The sequence below is a fragment of the Miniopterus schreibersii genome (genome assembly GCF_964146895.1).
Source record: "Miniopterus schreibersii genome assembly, chromosome: 17".
Classification (NCBI taxonomy): Eukaryota; Metazoa; Chordata; class Mammalia; order Chiroptera; family Miniopteridae; genus Miniopterus; species Miniopterus schreibersii.
The window spans coordinates 41,877,919-41,900,262 of record NC_138117.1 but is presented as its reverse complement, the minus strand read 5'-3'; the positions used below and the strand labels follow the sequence as shown (position 1 = coordinate 41,900,262).

At 45.8% G+C, this 22,344-nt stretch overlaps 1 protein-coding gene across 5 annotated transcripts in view; it reads left to right on the top strand.

Moving 5' to 3' along the window:
• Positions 1-22,344, top strand: part of TRAPPC9 (trafficking protein particle complex subunit 9) — a 300,485-nt gene that overhangs the window by 185,992 nt on the left and 92,149 nt on the right. For 4 of the 5 annotated variants that reach the window (XM_081117295.1, XM_081117296.1, XM_081117294.1 and 1 more), the window contains one exon: positions 11,195-11,337. In XM_081117295.1, the coding sequence (XP_080973421.1) occupies positions 11,195-11,337 (143 nt within the window). Of the gene's footprint in view, positions 1-9,424; positions 10,705-11,194; positions 11,338-22,344 lie in introns of those variants that run through there. The other variant, XM_081117297.1, reaches the window with a different exon arrangement.

Below are 22,344 nucleotides of genomic sequence, written 5' to 3'. Positions count from 1 at the left end.
TGGAGAAATAACCTGGTGGGCCCTGCAGGAGGCACTGTCGCGCCATCCTTTGTGCCGATGGCAGGCATGCCGGAGCTTGTGGGGTCTCAGGGTGGGCTGTCTCTTCCCATGAGTGGACCATCAGTTTTGTGTGCCTTCCACAGGGCCTCTGTTAAAAGAATAGGCCCACAGTCCATACAGGTAACCTTTGAAAGCTCCACTTCCTCAGGCACATTGGCACGGCCGATGTGCAGCTCACTGGCCTTCCAAGGTTTACTCGAAGTCAGATGATATGAGAATCTCTTGCGGGTGGACGAGCTCTGGGTCAGCAGCCCCGAGTCACGGGTGTTGGCCATGGCCCTGCCCTTGACTGGTGGTGTGGCCCTGAGGAATTTACCTGTCTGGGCCTCAGTTTCCATATCTGTAAAATGAGCGAGCTGGGGGAGTGTTCTGTAAGAATCTTTTTAGCATGAAATAAAAGTGATGAGATGGATTCTTTAACTGAGGGGAACACAGGTGTGGGCATGTGGCTCACATCGTGGGTTTGGATCATAACTGAGGCAGCAGGGCTGCCTTCTTTCCCCTCTTTCATTCTTTCCTGTAGGTAAACATTTCTGGAATTCCAATCATGTTCCAGGCACTGAGGTTATCTAAAGATGAGCAACATCAATTCCTGCCCTCAAAGGGGAGCGTTGCGGAGGAGCTGATCAGGGCTCTGAATAAGAGGAGCACAGGTTTCTCAGGTGCTCAGGACCAGACAGGAGTTCCCACCAACATGGCTGTTCCTGCAAGCCTTGGTCTGAAGCCTCCCGGCTCCCTTCCCATCTGATCCTGTTCTTCACTGGCTCTATGACTTCGGTCAGTCACCTTAGCTCTGTGATCCTCAGTCTCCTTCTCTGTGAATCAGCCTCTTTCCTGCCCACGATGAACCTACGATGCAGAGCAAAGGAGAAGAGTCTAGGGGCTGCTCTGCAAACTGTGGGCACGGTAACCCTGGCTGTGCCTGGGGGCGCAGTGCTTGCGGGCGCTGTGCCAAGCAGTGTGTTTCAGTGGAAGGACCACACTTGGGTGTTAGACAGAATTTGCATCCTGGGCTTCAGATATGTGAAAACTCTGTCCCACTAGGCCCAAGCTGCAGATACCCACTGTCTGAGCCTTGGCCTGTTCACCTGTCCATTGGAGCTCTTTGACCCCGCTTCATGGACAGGTGTGACACCTGTTATATATGGGTGCATGTAACCAAGCTCCAGCCCTCGCAGCTGCCCTGAGAAGTCAGGTGGTCACCTCATCTTCTGCACAGGAAGGTGGGCTTGGGCAGTCGGTGCCTTGCTGAGGGGCAAAAAGCTGTTGACACAGAGCTGGCAGTGAGGCTGTTTGTGTTTGTCTCCAAAGACTGTTTCCTGAGAGTCTTCTAGAGGGGCCTCTGCCCCCCTGTGCTAGATCAGCTGTGAATGTGGCAGTTAGTGCGTGTGGCTGGTGCTGTGTGTGTGGCCTCCTTCTGGGTTCTGGTTAGGGCCTGTGGCTTTGGCTGGGTCTCCCATAGTTGGCCAGCACCTACCTCTGGCCCTCGATGGCCCTTTGCTTCCTGGTGTGACCCCCTGTTCTCTCAGGAGCTCAGCCTGAGGCCCCTTCTTAGCTCTTTTCCTGTCCTGGCCATTTGGGCAGTTACCTCACTGGGGAACTGAATTTCTGGCCTGTCCCCCACTTTATAGGTGAGGAAGCTGAGGCCCAGAGAGTGAGTGAGGCCTGTACTTGTGGAGCTGAGATCTGAACCATGTTCTAGTCGATGTCTTAGTATGGAGAGTCAGACAAAGACATTTATAATGTATCATTGCTTTTACCACAGCTCTAATTTAGAAAAGGGCAGGAGCATTGTAAAATAAGCCCTATGTCCGCTCTTCATCCCTACATTATATAGGAACTACGAGATGGTTGAGTGTTACTCCCTGACCCCTCACTGGCTTTGTACCTTGTGGCAGATGTGGCTGGGCCCTGTCTGAACACCTCTGCGAGGGGTTTCCTGAAGGAGAAACATTGGAAAGGTCCTCCGGGACTGTGCACAGCACAAGCCCCTGCTGGGACCTCCTGCCTTCAGGTGGCTGTGATGGACCCCCTGCAGTCTTGAAAGAAGGTGGGGACAGGGAGCTGCCCCGGGTTCTGTGGAGACAGCAAGGAGAGAAAGGGGGTCAGTAGCTGTAAGGAGTCCAGGGGAAGACCCCTCTTAGCTGCCCACAGCTGTCTTTCTAGTCTCATTTTCCAACACCCTGAACTTACCCAGGTGTTCCTTAGGTAAAACTTGGGCTTGCCATGTCACGTCAGCCCCATTTTCCAGTCAAGCTCCAGCCCCATGTTTTATTTAAAAATAATCCCCCAATTTCTGTTTCTTCTGTTTAAAATGCCATCATTCTTTTGAGAAGGACAGCTGATCTATGGAAAGCCAATACTGCTAGAATATGAACTAAGTTCAAATTGTAGTCTTCGCAATCACTGCTTTTCATTTTTCTTGGTTAAACAGAATAATATTGACTTGGGGGAAATGCTTGGTGAAAGGAGTGAGTGGAGGAACAGAATTGATCTGGGCCTCCCTCGTCGCGGTGGAGCCTGCAGTGGCCTTCCTCCCAGGGCTCTGTTGGTTCCATTTCCCCACCTGGCTGAATGGCACCTTTGTCTTTGTTAGGAAGCCAGGTGGTCTCCACGTGGAAACAGGGAACTGATGCTAGTTAACCCCAGGTCCTCATTTTCTTATTTAATGCTCACAGCTGCCCGGCCGGGCGTCGCTTAGCGGTTGAGCATCGACCTAGGATCCAGGAGATCATGGTTTGATTCCCGGCCAGGGCACATGCCCCGGTTGTGGGCGGGATCAATGACTCTTTCATCATTGATGTTTCTATCTCTCTCTCTCCCTCTCCCTTCTTCTCTCTGAAATCAATAAAGATATATTTGAAAAACAAATAACGCTCGCAGCTGCCCTGCAGGCAGGTGAGCCTTTCGCGTCTTTGCTCACGCAGGAGCCTGAGCTTAGAGGCAGCCCGGGAGTGCAGGGCTGCTGTCTGACGTGTTTGGACTCCTTGCCCCTGCCTTTCTTTCTTCTCCACCTGTGCTGGTGCTGGGGTGACCAGAGGCCAGGAGCCAGTGCCTTGGTGCTACTTGGCTCTTGTTTTGGGGTAATGTTTGCATCGCTTTTGTTTGTACTACTACTGATTGCTCAGGATGACTTACTGTCTGCTCACTAATCCTAGCTTACCTCTGGCTTCAGGTTTTCAGCTGCTATGGAATGTTGCTCCTTTGTAATTAAATTATGTAGCCATTCTCAGTCTTTAGAGGGAGTGCATCTTAGGCGAGCGTAATTAGAAATGCATATTTAGCACACAAGGGAGAATGTTCTGTTACACAGCTGTGCGTTAAATGAAATACAGAGCATTTGTGGGCCGGGAGGTTCCATTCATAATGGAGACTCCTTCTCCCGGAGGCCAGGAAGCCGTAATCCTCGGGAACCCTTCCTGCATGTGCCCAAGGCCTTTCTTTCTTTCATTCATTTACACAGGAAGCGTTTGCTGAGTTTCTCCCCGCCAGTGCGCCAGGCTGTGGGCGAATGCTGGGCTCCGCCGTGCCTGGAGGGACCACCAGGGCGGGGACCTGACAGTGTGACCCGTGGGAAAGGGTTATATTGTCTATTTGTACAGTGGTGTCCTGGTGTCTATTAGTGAGGTCTTAGGAGTTGGACAGATATGGGATTGGATTCTGTCACGGCCAAGCTTTGGGATTAGCTGGGCAAATTACAAATCCAAGCCATAGTTTTTGTTTTTTTGTTTGTTTGTTTTTAAATCTCAATTGAGAGGCTCTATGGTCCAGTGGCCAAGGTGACATCCTGGGAGTCAGTGCCCCATAGAATGCCAGTCTTAGCTCATTGTCACCAGAGGGGTCCCTGGGAGGACTAGTGTGGCCTCCTGCTGTGGCTGGGTCACAGCTTTTATGGACACACTGGCAGGCGAGGCTGGTCCCTGGCCTGCTGGCTGTCTGCCGGCTGTGAGGCCTGGCCACATCTGTTGCGGGCTCACGGGTATGCAGGGCAGGCCTTTCTGTGGCTCGCTGTGAGGCTCAGCCGTGCCATTGCAGACACAATACTGTGTGCTGCTGCCAACTGAGGCCTCCCCCTGGGTATGGCAGGGCAAGAGCCGCTTTGGAGGGGAGCCAGCCTGGGTGGGTCCTCAGGGAAACGCCAGGGTAGAGTGAACAGCTTTAGCAAGGTTAATGGAGAGTGTCAGAAATGGCGCCTGCCAGTGTCAGACCAGCTGGGTTAAAGGTGAGGGGACATGGTGCCTGCCAGCACCTCTGACCCGGGAGAAAGTTCCCATAGACCCCTGTCCCTACAGCACACACCCTGAAAGTAGTCAGTGCTTCACCTTCACAGGACCAGGTGCTTTACCAATGCTGCCTCTGTGCTGGGACTCAGAAAGCGCCACCTGGGCTTCCTGCAGCCCCTTCACTACGCTCTCCCAAACGTAAGCCCCCTGGTTTTCAAAGCCAGGTGTTACGGGGGCTCCTCTTCCTGGTGCAGGTCCCCCAGGCAAGGGCTCGGACCCCTCACTCTTCAGGGACAACCTCTGTGGTTGTGATCTCTCTCCCATTTGTGGGTCACCTCTTGGGGAGTGGGGGTGGTGTGGGCCCTGACTAGACTTAGTCTCTACCCTCCTACGTGTCTCAGTGTGGCTTTTCTTTATATCTGTAGTTGTAGAAAGTCTGTCCTGCTGTTCTTCAGGTTGTTTTCAGAGACAGCTATAGTATATGTAGTTGTTGTTTTGGTGTCAATGAGAGGAGGTGAGCTCAGGATCTTCCTGCTCGGCCATCGTGAACTCGAAGCCAGAAGCCTTGCTCTTGAATGTCAATATAGTTTGTCCATGACATGCCGTTCCTTGTGGTCGGTGCACTGCTCCCGCAACAAACATGTCTCCAGATGGGGTCACCCGCCTGTGTGATTCTTTTTTTTTTTAAAAAATATGTCTTTATTGAGTCTAATGAACAAAATGAACTAATGAACAAGATAGATACAGAGACATAGAAGCACGGAGCAGTTGGACGAATTTCAGAGGGAAGGTGAAGGTGGGGGGGAGATTAATAAAGAAACTTTGATGCATGTATATGTGACCTATGGACACAGACAATAGTGTGGAGAAGACCAGGGGGTTCAATGAGGGGAAAAGGGGGACATCTGTAATACTTTCAACAATAAAGAAAAAGCCCACCCAGGCGTGGCTCAGTGGTTGAGCGTTGACCTAGGATCCAGGAGATCGGGGTTCGATTCCTGGTCAGGGCACATGCCCGGGTTGCAGGCTGCAGCCAATCAGTGACTCTCTCAACATTGATGTTTCTGTCTCTCTCTCTCCCTCTCCCTTCCTCTCTCTGAAATCAATAAAGACATATTTAAAAAAACAAACAAACAAAACAATAAAGAAAAAAATAAAAATATCCTCGGGTGAGGATTTTATGTGTGTGTGTGTGTATGTGTGTATCTGTCTTTATTGATTTCAGAGAGAAGAAGGGAGAGATAGAAACATCAGTGATAAAAGAGTCATTGATTGGCTGCCTCCTGCACTGGGGATTGAGCCCACAACCCTGTCATGTGCCCTGACTGGGAATCAAAGTGCAATCTCTTGGATCCTGGGTTGGTGCTCAACCGCTGAGCCATGCTGGCCGGGCCCTCCTGTGTGATTCTTAGACCTCTCTTGAGTAAAGCCATAATTGCACCTCAACCATTTGAGTAAAGGGACTCCCTGTTTTTGTCCTGATCAGTAGGCCATGTGGCCCCATGCCTGTCAGAGAGGCAGCCGACAGTGAAAGTGGGCTTGCCTGGATTCCACTCTGTGGCTAGGATGTCTGAGGGACTTAATGAAGGTGAATGTTGGACGGGATCTTACAGCTCACTGGCATTGGCCAGGATTCTAAGACTTGGTTTGAGTTCTTTCTTTCCTCAGCACCTACGTATCGAGCTTCCTGGGAGCACCAGACACCAGGGTTTAGTGGTGAAATGCTGGGTGGAACTTACTTGGTCATGATGCAGTACCCATTTTATACATTACTGTATTTGATTCAGTAATATTTTGTTAGTGGTTTTTGCCTCTAAATTCATGAGGAATATAGGCCTGTAGGTTTTTTCCATGTAAGCTCTCTGATTTTGTTATTTGGGCAACACAGGCCTCATCAAAAGAATGAGGACCTTCTCTCCCTCCTCTATTTTCTGAAGATGTTTATGTAAAATTGTTGTTATCTTTAACATACAGTTTCATAGAATTCAGCTGGGAAGCCATCTGAGCTTTTAGGAGGGTGTTTTTATTATGAATTCCATGTCTTCAGTGGCCATAGACTTTTCAGGTTTTCTGTTTCTTCTTGGTTTCGTTTGGTAATGCGTGCATTTTATCTAAGTTGTTGAATCTATTGGCACTAAATTGTTTACATTATTATTTTTTTTTTAATTTTTATTTTTTGTTTAAAGTATTACAGATGTCCCTTTTTCTCCCCAATGACCCTTTCCTTCCCCCTCCCCAGTCACTCTCCCCACCATTGTCCGTGTCCTTGGGTTGTGCATATCTGCATATAAATTCTTTGGTTACTCTCTCCCCCTCCACCCCCTGCCCCCCTCCATCCCTCTGACATTCGTCAGTCTCAACTATGCTTCCATGTCATTGAATCTATTCTGCTCATCAGTTTATTAAGTTCTTTAGATTCCATGTATAAGTGAGATCATGTGATATTTTTCTTTCTCTGCCTGGCTTATTTCACTTAGCATAGTATTCTCCAGGTCCATCCATACTGTCCCAAAGGGTATGAGATTCTTCTTCTTTACAGCTGCATAGTATTCCATGGTGTGAATGCCCCACAGCTTTTTATCCACTCATCTACTGATGGGCACTTGGTCTGTTTCTAGATCTTAGCTATTGTAAACTGTGCTGCTATGAACATTGGGGTACATATATCCTTTCTGATGAATGTTTCAGGATTCTTAGGATACATTCCTAGGAGTGGAATCACTGGGTCAAACAGCAGCTCCATTTTTAATTTTTTGAGGAACCTCCTTACTGTTTTCCATAGTGGCTGCACCAGTCTGCATTCCCACCAGCAGTGCACCAGGTTCCCCTTCCCCACACCCTCGCCAGCACATGTCGTTTGTTGATTTGTAGATGGAGCCATTCTGACAGGTGTGAAGTGACACCTCATTGTGGTTTTAATTTGCATCTCTCTGATGATTAGCGACTTGGAGCATTTTCTCATGTGTCTCTTGGCCATCCGTATGTCCTTTTTGGAGAAGTGTCTATTTAAGTCCTTTGCCCATTTCTTATTTGGGTTGTTTGTCTTCCTCTTGCTGAGTGCTGTGAGTTCTTTGTACACTTTGGAAATTAGCCCCTTATCAGATTCATCCTTGGCAAATATGTTTTCCCAGACTGTGGGGTTCCTTTGTATTTTGAGGCTGTTTTCTTTTGCTGTGTAGAAGCTTTTTAGTTTTATGTAGTTTCATATGTTTATTTTTTCCTTTGTTTCTCTTGCCCTAGGAGTTGTATCAGTGAAAAGTCCACTATGTGGGATGTCTGTGACTTTACTGCCTATGTTTTCTTCCAGGATTTTTATGGTTTCGTGACTTACATTTAAGTCTTTTATCCATTTTGAGTTTATTTTTGTGTATGGTAAAAGTTGGTGGTCTAGTTTCATTCTTTTTCATGTATCTGCCCAATTTTCCCAGCACCACTTATTGAAGAGACTGTCTTTACTCCATTGGATGCTCTTGCCTCCTTTGTCAAATATTAACTGACTATAATGGCGTGGGTCTATTTCTGGGGTCTCTGTTCTGTTCCATTGATCTATATGCCTGTTGTTGTACCAATACCAGGCCGTTTTGATTACACACCCTTTGCAATACAGTTTGAAGTCTGGTAATGTGATCCCTCCCATTCTGTTCTTTTTTCTCAAGATGGCTGCAGCTATTCGGGGTCTTTTTTGGTTCCATATAAATTTTCGAAACATTATTTCTTTATGACCCTTTTAATGTGTATAGGATCTGTACGGATACTCATTTTCATTCTTGATATTGGTGATGAGTTTCTCTTTTCCCCCTTTATTAACCTAAGTCAGAGTACTGTCACTTTTATTGATATTTTTCAAGAACTAGGTTTCAATTTAATGATATTTCTCTATTATGTGTCCACTTTCTATTTACTCAGAGCCTGATCCTGTCTTCCTGGCCAGGTTGCTGTCCCTTCCTATCCAGCTCCTGCCCAGTAGGCACACACCATCCTTTCTGCTCCTGAATCCCTATGTAGCCTATGACACTTTTCTGTCATAGATCACAGTTTATCTTAGATGCCTCTGGGCTTGTGTCTTTGAGTAGACTTGATCCCCTTAAGGGTGGTACTGTGTCTTCTGCCATAGTCCCTTATCACATGGAAGACATTCATCTAGAACCCTAGATGAGGGTGAGTGAATGATTAGATAGGTGAATGAATGCTATTCTGAATAATTTGCTTAAGTGGCAAGAGAGCAGGCTGTATGGCCATATAGCTCTGTATTCTTATCCTGGATGTGCCACTTCCTGGGTCTGTGGCCTACGCCAGTCACCTGACTGCTCTGAGCCTTGTTTATGAAAACAGGACTTTCCTTGCAGGGCTCTTAAGGACGTTGGAGTCAATGTGTGTAGATCACCTAGCAGAGCACTTGGCACTAGTTGGTGCTCAATAGAAGGCAGCCATTGAAAAGACCTCTTAATTGAGCAGGAGTAATCCGTCGTATGCCTAGAAAATAGTGTTTTTCTCTAGCACCTTGCCCATTACTGATGCTTGTAATAGACTTTTCTCAAAGTGAGGCCTGTGGCACCCTCCAAGAAGAGGTGTGTTGGCAGAGGAGTGCGTTGCTTCCTGTTACAACTTTGCCTGACCAATTCACTCTATGGTTTTATTAAAATATTCTAATTTTATGCAGCAGAGTAGGCTTTTTTTAAATCAACGAAGAATGGCAGTAATACTCAGTAATTTCACAAAACCTTTTCTGTGGTTGATTTTCATAAATTAGATATTTTCTCTATAATTATATCTTTTCCTTAATTCTTTACAGAGCAAAGAAACATCCAATTCCAAGAAAATAGAAACAGACTATTTCTTATTTGTCATATGGTCCTTGGCAGTTATCTATTTCTGTGTATTTTTTGCTCAGTTCTCTGGAGATTTCTACTACATCACTCCCTGGAGATGACTTTTAAGTTTACCCTAAAAAACCAACCAACCAACCAAAGACAATGTGACATTTTTTGTTACTCAGCAGGTTTTGGTTTGCAAGGCCATTATCAAGTATCTGCTTACTTGACCAGCATACCTGCAATTTGAGGAAGCTGCTCTCTGTGTGTTGGGTGAGGGGTTGGCTTCATTTGTTTAGTAGTTAACTTACTTGACATTCATTCCCTCAGAGTGTCCTGAGACCAGGGACCACACCTTATGCATCTTGTTCCAAGTGCAGAGCCTGCCCTCGGGAAGTACCCAGGAAGTGTTTGCAGGTGAGGGAAAGAGTAGCCCAAACAAATGAAAGTCACCTGGATTCAGAGAGGCTCCTGGGACATGCGTACGAGGGGGTTACAGGAAACTGGCAATCTTTTTGAGATGATAGGACAATGCTGTGTGCTTTGGGAAAAGGATTTGAGATTTGGGTGAGTCCGAAAGATGACACTTGCATATTTAAAAAGCTGAGCCCTTTTACAGGGAGGAGGAACAGAAGTCTTTTGGGAGAAGGCGTGGCCTTTTCTGGGACACGAGGGAGGAACACCACTTATGTAGGAGGAGAGAATTAGTGGCGATGTCCTGGTGGTAGAAGAGTTGAAGGGCGCCTGTACACTTCCAGGTGGGAAGGCACCCTGAGGCGTGCGAGGGGAGCTGTTACAAGTGGGGCTGAAGGGCTTTAAATGACATTTCCCCAAGGCCAGGAATAGATGGCCAGTGAGCAAGTGAAACGATGCCTAATTTCACTCCTCATTAGGAAAATGCAAATCAAAATAAAAATGAGATTCTACTTTATGCCCATTAGGAGGGCTGTTATTAAAAAAAAGGACAGCCCCCCAAACAGAAATTAACAAATGTTGACAAGGATGTGGAGAAATGTGAGCCCTTGTGCTCTGCGGACAGAAATATAAAATGGTTCAGCCACTGTGGGAAATGCCTGGATTCCTAATAAAATTAGATATATATAAATAAGTGTATACCCCAAAGAACTGAAAGGAAGGCCTCAGAATAGGTATCTGTACATCCCTGTGCACAAGGTGTCCCACCAAAATGTGGATGCAACCCACCTGTCCATGGACGGATGGATGGACAGACAAAATGTGGTCTCTGTGTACAAGGGAATAGTTTCCAGCCTTAAAAAGGAGGTAAGTTCTGATAACATTCTGCAACATGGGTGAACCTTGAGGACTTTATGCTAAGTGAAATAAGCTGAACACAAAAGGACAAAAACTGTGTAATCACATTTATGTGAGATTCCTAGAATCCTCAGACTCAGAGACAGAAAGAGGACAGTGGTGCCGAGGGGAAATAGGGAGCCAGTGTTTAATACTTACAGATTTTCAGTTCGGGAAGATGAGAACATTCTGGAGATGAGCAGTGGTGATGGTCTCCCTGTAGTGTGAATGTGCTTAATGAAACAGAACTACACATTTTAAAATGGTAAAAAGGGTGAGTTTTATGGTATGTATATTTTACCATGAAAAAAAATGTAAAAAAGAAAAGAAATGGTGCAGAAATCCATTCCCCATTTCCTTCCACGCTCAGCCATATTGCCTCTGGGTATCAGGCGGTGAGGCTGCAGAGGGAGGTGGGAATTTATTGAACGCGGGCCTACTCTGACACTTCCATATTTCTCATCGAACCTCCGCAGCATCTAGGAGATAGGCATTCATTATTGTTTCCATTTAGCAGTCGAGAAACTGAGGCTGAGAGTGGTGTGATGATGTGCCTGGCGGAGGAGACCTCTGGTGGCTTTGGTAGAGGATCCTGGCTGGGGACTAGCTCCTGACCCTCCCAGCACTTCTGCCCTGCCCCAACCAGCATTGATATTTACCCTGCCCTTGTGCCCTTGGTACTTGCTGCCCCTCCCCAGAAGCTTAGGGTTTTGCCACATAGGAGGAAAAGTTCTGGAAGGGGTGGTAGAAGGGTGAGGGAGCACTAATGCCATTTTTACATCTTCCTAGACCCTGGAAGCCATCCTGAATTTTAAATACTCTGGAGGCCCGGGCCACATTGAAGGCTATTACAGGAAACTGTCCCTGGGGCTGCACGTGGAGGTCGAGCCATCGGTGTTCTTCACCCGAGTCAGCACTCTGCCAGCGACCAGGTAACGGGGTCTGTTCTGCGGTCGCCTCGTTTCAGAGCCCAGCTGCGTGTGCAGTTCTGACCTCGGTGGTCGCCGTGGTCCCGCCTCCTCTCAGGTCCGCGCTGTCCTGCCAAGCTGCTCAGACTCCCTGCATCTCAGGTCCTCCTCAGAGAAGCAGGCAGTGCTTCAGGTAGTTGTGAGTGAGTGGGTGTTCTCCCGTTTAACATGCTGTAACAATCACGTTGACATCACCACGTGCCTGTGTGTGGTCTGCACTGTGCAGGACATGGCTCTCCTAATTGCGCTGAGCCTGGTCCTGGTTCTGATCTACTCTGGGGGCTCCTGGATGAGTCCAGCATCTTTCTTTACATCACTCTGGCATCCCAGGAAGATGTGTGCTCAGGCCAGCCATTCAGCATCTCAGCTGGACCCCCACTTCATGGAGCTCCCCGCCATCCGAGCATCGGGCTGTGTCTGCCCAGGGAGCCCATCTTGCCCGGAGGCCTTCTCTCCTGTTGACTTCCCAGACTTCGTCTTCCTTCAGGAAGAAGGCAGTCGGACCATGTGTCCATGCAGACCCACAGTGGCCAGAGATACGAGAGGTGTTCTCTAAGGGGGAGGATGAGTTTCTCATCCAAAACTTTGACCCACGGTGACCTGGGGGTCACAGGGGCTGAGAGCACTGGGTGGAGCTCCAGCCAGCGGGGACCCTCTGCCGCTCAGACTCCTGGCCCAGCAGCCTTTGGAAAACAGGTCCTGGTCACCCCTGAGCTCTGGATACATCCATGTCCAGGGCACCTTTCCTTCCGGGCGGGGCGGAGTGGGGGAAATTGTTCACTGTCGGGTTAAGGCAACTGGGAGAGGCAGCATACTCAGTCGGCTCTCTCCTCCCCAGAGTAAAGTACAGGGGTGTCGGAGCCGTGTTAATGTTGATATAAAACTCCCTTTAAAGTGATATGGCCCCAACTAATGAGTGTAGTTTTGGTTGATAGGAAAGATTATTTGTCTTCCCCAAAATTGGAGAATGGCTTGAGCAAGAGTGACTGGCTCAGCTTGGGCTGTTAGCACCACGTTTCATCACCGTCACTTCTTAGTCCTGGCCAAGGCTGGCCCCTGTTTTGAACGTGTGTGAAGAAGCCCTTGCCCTGGGGAAGCTTTAGCCAGGACTGCTCCTGGGGCTCTGCGCGTCTCAGGTCCTTCCTGCGTGCTGGGTCCTCTCCATCCTCAAGCTGGGCTCTTTCCTTCCATGCCCTCATCACCCGCTGCCCCCGCTCATGGAAATAGTTCTCGGAAGCAGCACAGGTTGTCACCGAGCTGGTTGCTTCCCTTTCTTGATATCTTGCTTCCACACTGTGGGCCCTGCAGCTCTAACTGACAATTTCAGGTGAGAAAAGTGTTGCCTCGTGTGGGGTGCAGACGGCACTTGGAAGAGCTGATTTGCCAGCCGGCTGTTTGGCTCCCAATCACCCAACCTGTAGGTCTCACCCCTTTTTTTTGGCACATACGTGTCTCCTCCCTGCCCTTAGGGTGGAGATGTGGTTCCTTTTCTTTCGCTCTGTCCATTCCTGTCATGTCTGGTTGATCCTGGGTCCTTCGACAGTCTACTGATGGCCCAGCGCACCCCCTGCCTTCCAGAAGCTGCCACCTGTGCGGCCGCTCCCTCCGTTCTTGCTCTGCGTCGTCCCGTTGGCACAGAGCCTGCCCCGAGCCCTGGACGCAGAGCGCCCAGCCGACTGCGTGCGGGGGCTTGTCCGCCCAGCCTTCCTGTGCCGTGCAGCTTGTCTGGCCTGGCTCCCCCTCCTCCTGTGGGACACTTGCTTCTCAGCAGCACTGGCTACGTGCCTTTGTAGACAGCTGTAACTGTCATTTTTCTTAAACTATCATCCCTTCACTTCGGCAAATTTCTGTTTACCAGTGATGATCTGTGTTACCATTTTTGTAAAATTTTCCTAAGCATGACCAGGCAGAGCAGGTTGTCTGTCCATGGGTTCCTCTGTACTTCCTCGAACTTCTCATAAAGCACTAGCTGGACTTCTGTCATTCCAGTGCTTGATGGAGCACTCACAGGGCTGAGAGGGCGAGAGCACAGTTCTTGGGTTTCATCAACCTGGTGGAAGCTCATCAGGCAGAAATAACACCAGGTGGAAACCTGGGTCTGTGTTAAGGAGTGATGAGTCCAGAAATCATAAATCAATGAATAAATGTCAAAGATCCCTCCCCCTCACTTCTTAATTTCTTTACTAGACTATTGACTGTTTAAAGGAGAAATGATTCATTTATTCTGTAATGCAGATCATATACAGAAGTAAAATATGTGACAAAAAAAGAGCATGAATAAATGGAAGAGAAAATGAGAGTGGGGAAATGGAAGTTCTTTTGCAAAATGTCCTATTAGTTGTGGTGAGAATGTGGTAAGTTAAAGATGCCTGTTGTAAACCCTCAAGCAACACGTAAGGTCCGGATAACAAGCCAGAAGAAATAAAATGGAATACTAAGAAATACTGAATTCGAAAGGGGGGAACTGGTGGCAAGAGCGGAGGATAGAAGAACCTGGAACGAATAGGAAACAGAGCAATGTGGCGAACTTATCACATTGTACCCCCACGTCCACTACATGTCAGTGGATTACATGGTACGTTTAAAAGTAGAAATTGTTAGACCATATAAAAAAGCAGGACCCAACTATAGGTTTTCTGCAAGAAACATGAAATATGCAGTTTAAAAGCCAAAAGATGGGGGAAAAATATATACTACGCAAGCACCAATCATCAGAAAATTGGCACGGGTGTATGAATATCCAACAGGCTGCCTTGGAGAAAAGGGTGGAGAGGGTAACGTGCACTGAGGGAAGGTAACGTCACAAGGGTGCCAACCATCCTAATGTAAGTGAACTTCAAAAGCAGAGCTTCAAAATAAAACTGACCTCTGAAGGGAAAAATGAAAACAAAATGAAGGGAGAACTTATGGTCAGCTATTTCAACATTTGTCTCTCAGTATTTGATAGAAGAAGCAGAAAATCAGTAAAAGTATGGGAAACATGTCCCAGTCAAAATCCCAAAAGGGTTTTGTTGTTGGGGGTGTGTGTGTGGAAACTGACAAGCTGGTTTTTTTTAAAGTTACTTGAAAATGGAACAGACTGTTGCCAATGAATAGGCAAATAACTTGAAAAGAAAAAGAGGAATTTGTAGGACATAGGCCATGTGATTTTAAGACAATATAACGTTACAGTAATCAAGAGAGGATGCCATTGTTGTAAAGTTAGAGATCGATGGACCCTAACAGTCCAAAAATAGACTCATATATGATCAATAAGTTTTTTAAAGGAATGGAAACAGTTTCATGTGGAATGAAAAGTCTTTTGAACAAATGGTTCAGGAAGAACTGGATATATTTGGGAGGTACTTTGACCCATGCATCATGTCATATAAAAAAATTTATTTGAGGTGGACTCCAGCTCATTCCAGACCAAAACAACTCCAGCTATAAACCTGAAGAAGAGGCAGTAGAGCATCTCCATAACTTTGGGGCAAAGATTTCTCAGACGGGGTCAGCAACTACTAACCATAAAATAAAAAGCTGATACGATAGATTTTGTCAAAATTAAAAACTATAGCTCATCCAAAGGCATGCTACACACTGGGAGAAAATGTTTGCAATACATTTATGCAACCAAGGCCTTGTATCTGATACACATATAATGAAGTTTTAAAATTAAATACTAAAGAGACAAACACAAAAAATGGGCAGAAGATACGAGCAACATTTCACAAAGGAAGGTATACAGGTGGCCCATAATCACCTGAACGTGCTCAATGGGTGTGGAGTCATTGGTTCCTGGGAGAGTTGTGTACCTGCCCCTTTCATTAACATTGATAATTTATGCAGTTTTCCCCATTGGTAATTTTTTAATGGTGAAAGGCGGCAGGGAAATCCTTCTTATTCAGGGCCCACCCCATTCTAGGGGAGTGTCATAGGTTCCTTGTGTTCAGTGTCCCACTTCAGCTCTAGAGCACCTGTCGAAGTTGGCATTGCTCTCTGGACGTGGTAACTAACTCACCCTCTGTAGCATGTTAATGAGGAGAAGAGACGGGACTTGAATCATGGCCTTCGTGGCACCCAAATCCGTGCTCTCTGCCTCAGGTCTCTGAAGTGGGAGCCCTGGCACCTGGGTTCACGTGCTCATTTGCCCTCACCCCGCGGTGTTTTTGGAAGCGGCTGGCTCTCTCCCCCAGCTTCAGCCTTCCTGTCCCTCGCTGAATACAGATGGCAGGTGATGTCCTCATTGTTTCTTTACCCGTCTCCCCCAGGGCTGTACACAGGTCTCGGTTGACTTTTATTTAGGAGATCAATTACCTCTGAGATTCACTTTTTACACAAAGCTGCCTGGTAATGTCGTTAGGGAGGAGATTGAAATGGATTGGGCCGTGCTGCCCTGAGTGCTGAGCCTCCCTCCCTCCTGAGGAGCAATTTTTTTAGCCTGTGAAGATAAATGATCCAGTCTTAGGCATGGCTACTCTGAGCTGTGCGGAAAATACACTCCTCTGAACAGGGTGTAGGGTGCAATAGTTATTCCATTATTAACAGAAATCACACCACTTGACACATCACAGCGCTTATCCTGGCCATTTAGAAAAATTCCATTTCCCCCCTGGGCGAGGGCAGCTCGGCTCACAGGCACCGAATCAAGGCAATTGTAGTGTTAGATTTTATCATGGTCGATCTTCTTCAAGTTGCTATATTCCTGTATTCAATTGGTTTTAAATTTAACGAGAATTTAGAATTTTTACAAGCATCAGGATTCAGAATCAAACATATCTGTATCTGATTTTAGGTTCTGATCCTACTGCTTATGTGCTCTGTCATTCATATTTCTTTAAGCATCATCTATCCTTCGTCTCGAGGTGAAGATAACATTGATCTTGCAGGGTCCTGGTAAGGTTTAAAAATATGTATGTAAAGGATCTAATACAGGGCCTGGCACAAGGTGGGTAATTGGAAATTGGTGGTTGGTCATCATTTTCTTATGTGTGTGCACATGCACGCCACAATAGTGTGCGAGTTCTGGGGACAGAGGGATGTGGTCCTATCAACACACACCAGCTCTGTGGCAGCTGCCGCTGTGACTTCCAGAGGATGTCACTCACCTTCCTGCATCTCAGCGGCCTGCTTGGCCTTGTTCCCACCTTTCTGTAGCCTCACTGATGGCAAGGGCTCCTCTGGAGGGTCGGGTGCAGTCTCCTCTGCAGCCCATGGTGTGTTCAGGTGGTCCTTGCATTACACTTTGAGAAACCCTGGTTTAGCGGATAGTAAGGCATTTGTAGTCTTCAAGGATATTCAAAAGCTCAATACCTCTGTGTGGCAGCGGGGACCAGAGCTTATGTCACCAGGAGCACTTTCAGATTCTTTGTTCTATTTTTCTTCACCTTAGGCTGAATTAAGCTCCCTGGCTTAAAAAAAATTATCTTTATTGTTGAAAGTATTACAAATGTCTTTTTTCCTGTTGACCCCTTCTACCCCGCCCCCGCCACCACCTGCCCCAGGCCTTCACCACACTATTGTGTGTGTCCATGGGTTATGTATATATGCACATAAGCTCTTAGGTTAATCTCTTCCCACTTCCCTTCCCCCCCACCTTCCTTCTGAGATCCCTCAGTCTGCTTCATGCTTCTATGTCTCTGGATCTATTTTGTTCATCAGTTTATTGTGTTCATTACATTCCACATATTAGTGAGATCATGTGATACTTGTCTTTCTCTGCCTGGCTTATTTCACTCAGCATAATACTCTCCAGGTTCCTCCATGCTGTCCCAAAGCTGAGTAGTATCCATGGTGTGGATGTGCCACAGCTTTTTTATTCACTCATCTGCTGATGGGCACTTGGGCTGTTTCCAGATCTTAGCTATTATAAATTGCGCTGCTATGAACATAGGGGTGCATAAGTTCTTTCTGATTGGTGTTTTGGGTTTCTTAGGATATATTCCCAGAAGTGGGATCACTGGGTCAAAAGGCAGCTCCATATTTAATTTTTTGAGGAGCCTCCATACTGTTTTCCATAGTGGCTGCACCAGTCTGCATTCCCACCAGCAGTGTACCGGGTTCCCCTTTCCCCACACCCTTGCCAGCACATGTCGTTTGTTAATTTGTTGATGGAGCCATTCTTAAAGGTGTGAGGTGATACCTCATTGTGGTTTTAATTTGCATCTCTCCGATGATTAGCAACGTTGAGCATCTTTTCATATGTCTCTTAGCCATCTGTGTGTCCTCTTTGAAGAAGTGTCTATTCAGGTTCTCTCCCCATTTTTTTTAATTGAATTGTTTGTCTTCTTGTTAACTTGTATGAATTTCTTATGTATTTTGGAAATTAACCCTTTATCAGATGTGTCATTGGCAAATATGTTCTCCCATACAGTGGGCTCCCTTTTCATTTTGTTGATGGTTTCTTTTGCTGTGTAGAAGCTTTTTATTTTGATGTAGTGCTATTTGTTTATTTTCTCCTTTGTTTCCCTTGCCCTAGGAGACGTACTTGTAAACATTTTACTATGAGAGATGTCTGAGATTTTGCTGCCTATGATTTCTTCTAGGATTTTTATGCTTTTGCAACTTATAGTTAAGTCTTTTACTTTTATCCATTTTGAGTTTATTCTTGTATATGGTGTAAGTTGCTGGTCTAATTTCATTTTTTTTTGCACGTACCTGTCCAGTTTTCCCGACATCATTTATTGAAGAGACTGTCTTTTTTCACTGCATGCTCTTGCCTTCTTTGTCAAATATTAATTGAGCATAATGGCTTGGGTTGACTTCCGGGGTCTCTATTCTGTTCCACTGATGTATATGCCTGTTCTTGTGCCAGTATCAGGCTGTTTGATTATAGTGGCTTTGTAGTATAACGTGACATCTGATATTGTGATTCCCTCCTTTGTTCTTCTTTCTAAAGATTGTCATGGCTATTTGGGGTCTTTTTTGGTTCCATATAAATTTTTGGAGTGTTTGTTCTAGCTCTGTGAAATATGCTGTTGGTATCTTAATAGGGGTTGCATTGAATCTATAGATTGCTTTGAGTAGTATGGACATTTTAATGATGTTAATTCTTCTAATCCATGAACATGGTATATTCTTCCACTTCTTTGTATCTTCCTCTATCTCTTTTTGCAGCATCCTGTAGTTTTCCAAGTACAGGTCTTTTACATCCTTGGCTAAGTTTATTCCTAAGTATCTTTTTTTTGTTGCAATGGTAAATAGAATTGTTTTTTTAAGTTTCTCTTTCTCAGAGTTCATTATTAGTGTATAAAAATGCCATTGATTTCTGGGTGTTAATTTTGTATCCTGCTACCTTGCCGAATTCATTTATTAAATCTAGTAGTACTTTGATGGAGTCTTTAGGATTTTCTATGCACAATATCATATCATCTGCAAATACTGACAGTTTTACTTCCCCCTTTCCAATTTGGATGCCTTTTATGTTTTCTTCCTGTCTGATGGCTGTGGTGAGGACTTCCAGTACTATGTTGAATAAGGGTGGTGAAAGTGGACACCGCTGTCTTGTTCTTGTTCTTGTTCTTAGGGGAAATAGTTTTAGTTTTTGCCCATTGAGTATGATGTTGGCTGTAGGTCTGTCATATATGGCCTTTATTATGTTGAGGTATGTTCCCTCTATTACAACTTTGCTGAGAGTTTTTATCAGAAATGGGTGCTGGATTTTGTTGAATGCTTTTTCTGCATCTGTTGATATGATCATATGATTTTTGTACTTCAGTTTGTTTATGTGATGTGTCACATTTACTGATTTGGGAATATAGTACCAGCCTTGCATCCCCGGAATAAATCCCACTTGTTTTTTTGTCTCCCCATTTTGGGTGCCCATTTGGGTTTTTATCTATGTAATAGGTAGATCTTCTAGGAATCCCCTTCTTTTTGGATGGTGTCTGGTGCAGGGTGATGTCAGATGCTGTTTGTTACTGGCCTTGGGTAGCCTGTTTGGAGCTATGAGTGATCCACAGCTTGTAGCTCCCTCTACCGAGGAAAGGACTAAGATGCACACCAAGGTCTGCTTTTCCAAGGCCCGGGTCAAGAAGCAGATCAGGCAAAGACTCAAAGTACTCCAAGGCCTGCCTCTGCCTGAAGGCTGATTTATCTGATTCTCTTAATGAGTCTCAGGCTATAGGCCACAGCAAGGGGCAAACTCCACAGGGTGGGATAAGAGGTTTTCCAATGAGTGGGGCAATTGCTTACCCCCCCAGGCAAAAACTGTGTGGCTGGCAAAGGTCTGCTTGAGAAAGATGTTCTCAGCAGAATTGGGGAATGACTCAGCACAGGAATCCAGATTGCTGCCTTCTGAGCTCTATCTCCAGAGCCCACAACTCTGAATTCTCCTTACACCGCTCTAGTCCACTCTGCCCTCCCTTCACTGGAGCCCAAGGTGAGTGGCTGCATATGAAACTTTGTGGGTTGGCCCTTTAAGAGGGTGCCTGCATTTCCAGCTGTCTCTCCCTGGTAGACAGAAACCCTGCTGCTTTTCACAGCCAGATGTCATCTTGGCACCTTTCTCAGTTCTGGTGCTCTGGGCTGGGGAGGCCAGCTTGGGGTTTAGACCTCAGAGTTCTCAGTGGGAACCCCCCAGAACTGAGATATCTCTTGGACCTTCAGCTGCTGTCTGGGAGCCCAGCCATCCCTCTTGTGCCTCTGTACCTCCTACCAGTCTCTATGTGTTCTCTGCTTTATGTCCTTGGTTATGAGGGTTCTCTCCTGCTAGTCTTCGGTTGATTATTCAGGATGTTTTTTCTGTATTTTAGTTGTAATTCCAGTTTGGTCCTGGGAGAGTATCAGTGTACCTTCCACTTAATCCTCTGTCATCTTGGAATCCTCTCCTTGGCTTTCTTAAGACATACAAGAAAGCTCTCCATCCTGAGACTGGCTACTAATGTTTCTCTTCTGGAAAGAGAATAGAATGAGAAACTAGAATTTTAAAGGACTACACAAATTTGGCCACAGGTGCATGTACCCATGACTACCTGTTTTCGCTTTGCGTTCACCCAAGTCTGCACTCCCAGGAATGACTGGACATTGACATTTAGACCCTGGGAAGCCTGGGACCTCAGTGGGAGGAAGAGCCCCATATGTTTCTGGTTGAGGAGCCATGGGTTTGGATAGACTCAGTCCTTGGTGTGGGAATTTCTTGTACCCACTTTTAGCTGAGTCAGTATTGGGTAATTAGAGGGGTTGCTTTGTTGACACACTTATATGCTTTGCCTTTTGCTGCTCCACTGACAGCAACCAAACTACTTATTATCACCACCCCTCATATTTATACCATAACATCCTACTCATGGTTTTACAAAGCACTTTCACTCTCTTTCCTCAGTGGAGCCTCCTATAATTAATTCCATGACATAGGTATTCTTGTCATCATTGGGGAAACTGAGACTCAGAGAAATTACTTGCTTAATATATTACAGTTATTAAGCAACCAAATTGGCATTCTCAACAAGCTTTGTGTACTAGAGCCCATCAAGCGCATCTTGATGTTTATTTTTTAATCTCATTGATTTAAAAAGGTTTAAATTAACATTTAGTAAAATTGACTTTTCTAGTGTAGAGTTTTATGAGTTTTAACACACATTTAGATTCATGTTTCCACTGCAGTCAAGATAAAGAACAGATCCTTCACCATCAAAACTTCATCATACTGCTCCTTATAATTATATCCCACCTTACCCCTAACCCCTGGCAACCTCAGGCCTGTTCTCCAAGCACCTACTTGTCCACCACTACAGTCTCGACTTTTCTATAAGGTTACAGAAATGGAGTCATACTATGTGTAACCTTTTTTTTAAAATTAAAAATATGTCTTTATTGATTTCAGAGAGAGGAAGGGAGGGGGAGAGGGATAGAAACATCAGTGATGAGAGAGTCATTGATTGGCTGCCTCCTGCACACACCCCCCCCCCCCCCCACTGGGAACTGAGTCTGAAACTGGGGCATGTGCCCTGACCAGGAATCAAACTGCCATCTCCTGGATCATAGGTTGATGCTAAACTGCTGAACCATGCTGGTTGGGCTATGAATAACCTTTTGAAAGTGACATTTTTCACTCACCATATTGATTTTGAGATCCATCATGTTGAGTATATTAATAGTTTTTTTTAATTGCTGAGATTTCTGTTGTCTAGAAGTACCTCAGTTTGTGAGTCCATTCACCAGTTGAAGGACCTTTGGGCTGTTCCCTGCTTTTTGTGATGATGCCTGTTCGTAATGTTTTTGCGAAGATATGTTTTCATTTCTCTAGGGTTAATACCTAGGAGTGGGTAATACCTAGGAGTGGGTATCTGTCAGTGTGTGCTTACTCTGTGAGACACTGCCAAGCTGTTCTGCAGAGGGGCCGTCCCACTTGGCAGTCCCACCAGTGAGATAGAAAGGCTCTGCTTGCTTCCTCTCCTTGTGAGCACGTGGCATTGTTGGTGTTCTTTTTGGGGCCACATTAGTGGGTGAGTAGTGGTATCCTCACATGGTTTTAGTTTCTGTTTCCTTAATGGTGAATGATGTGGAACATCTTTTCATGGGCTTATTTGCCTTTTGTTGAACTCCCTGTTTAAGTCCTTTCTTCAAAAAGTTGCTAGAGAGTTTTCCCCTGGCGTAGAATGTGGTCTGCTTGGGTAAATGCTGCATGTACATGAGAAGTGTGTCGTCCACCGTTTGGGGGTAGATTTCACTAAGTGTCAGTCAGTTGGTTAGTGGTCTTGTTAGTCTATTCTGTGTCCTTTTTGATTGTCTACTTGTCCTGTCAATTACTGAGATAGTTTACCATCTGGTGAATTTTCAAGTTCAGTTTTTTCTTTTCGAAAGTGTCTCTTCGTTTCTTCTTTATATCATCTATTTCTCTGAGATTTTATATCTTCTCTTTTGTATCAAGTGTGTCCACCCTTCCTTGTTGGAACCTGTTTAAAGGCTTTTTCTGATAAGATTGTCATCTTCATCTTGAGGTACTGTCGATTTTATTTTCCCTTGAAGGCTGGAACTTCACTGGTGCTTCCG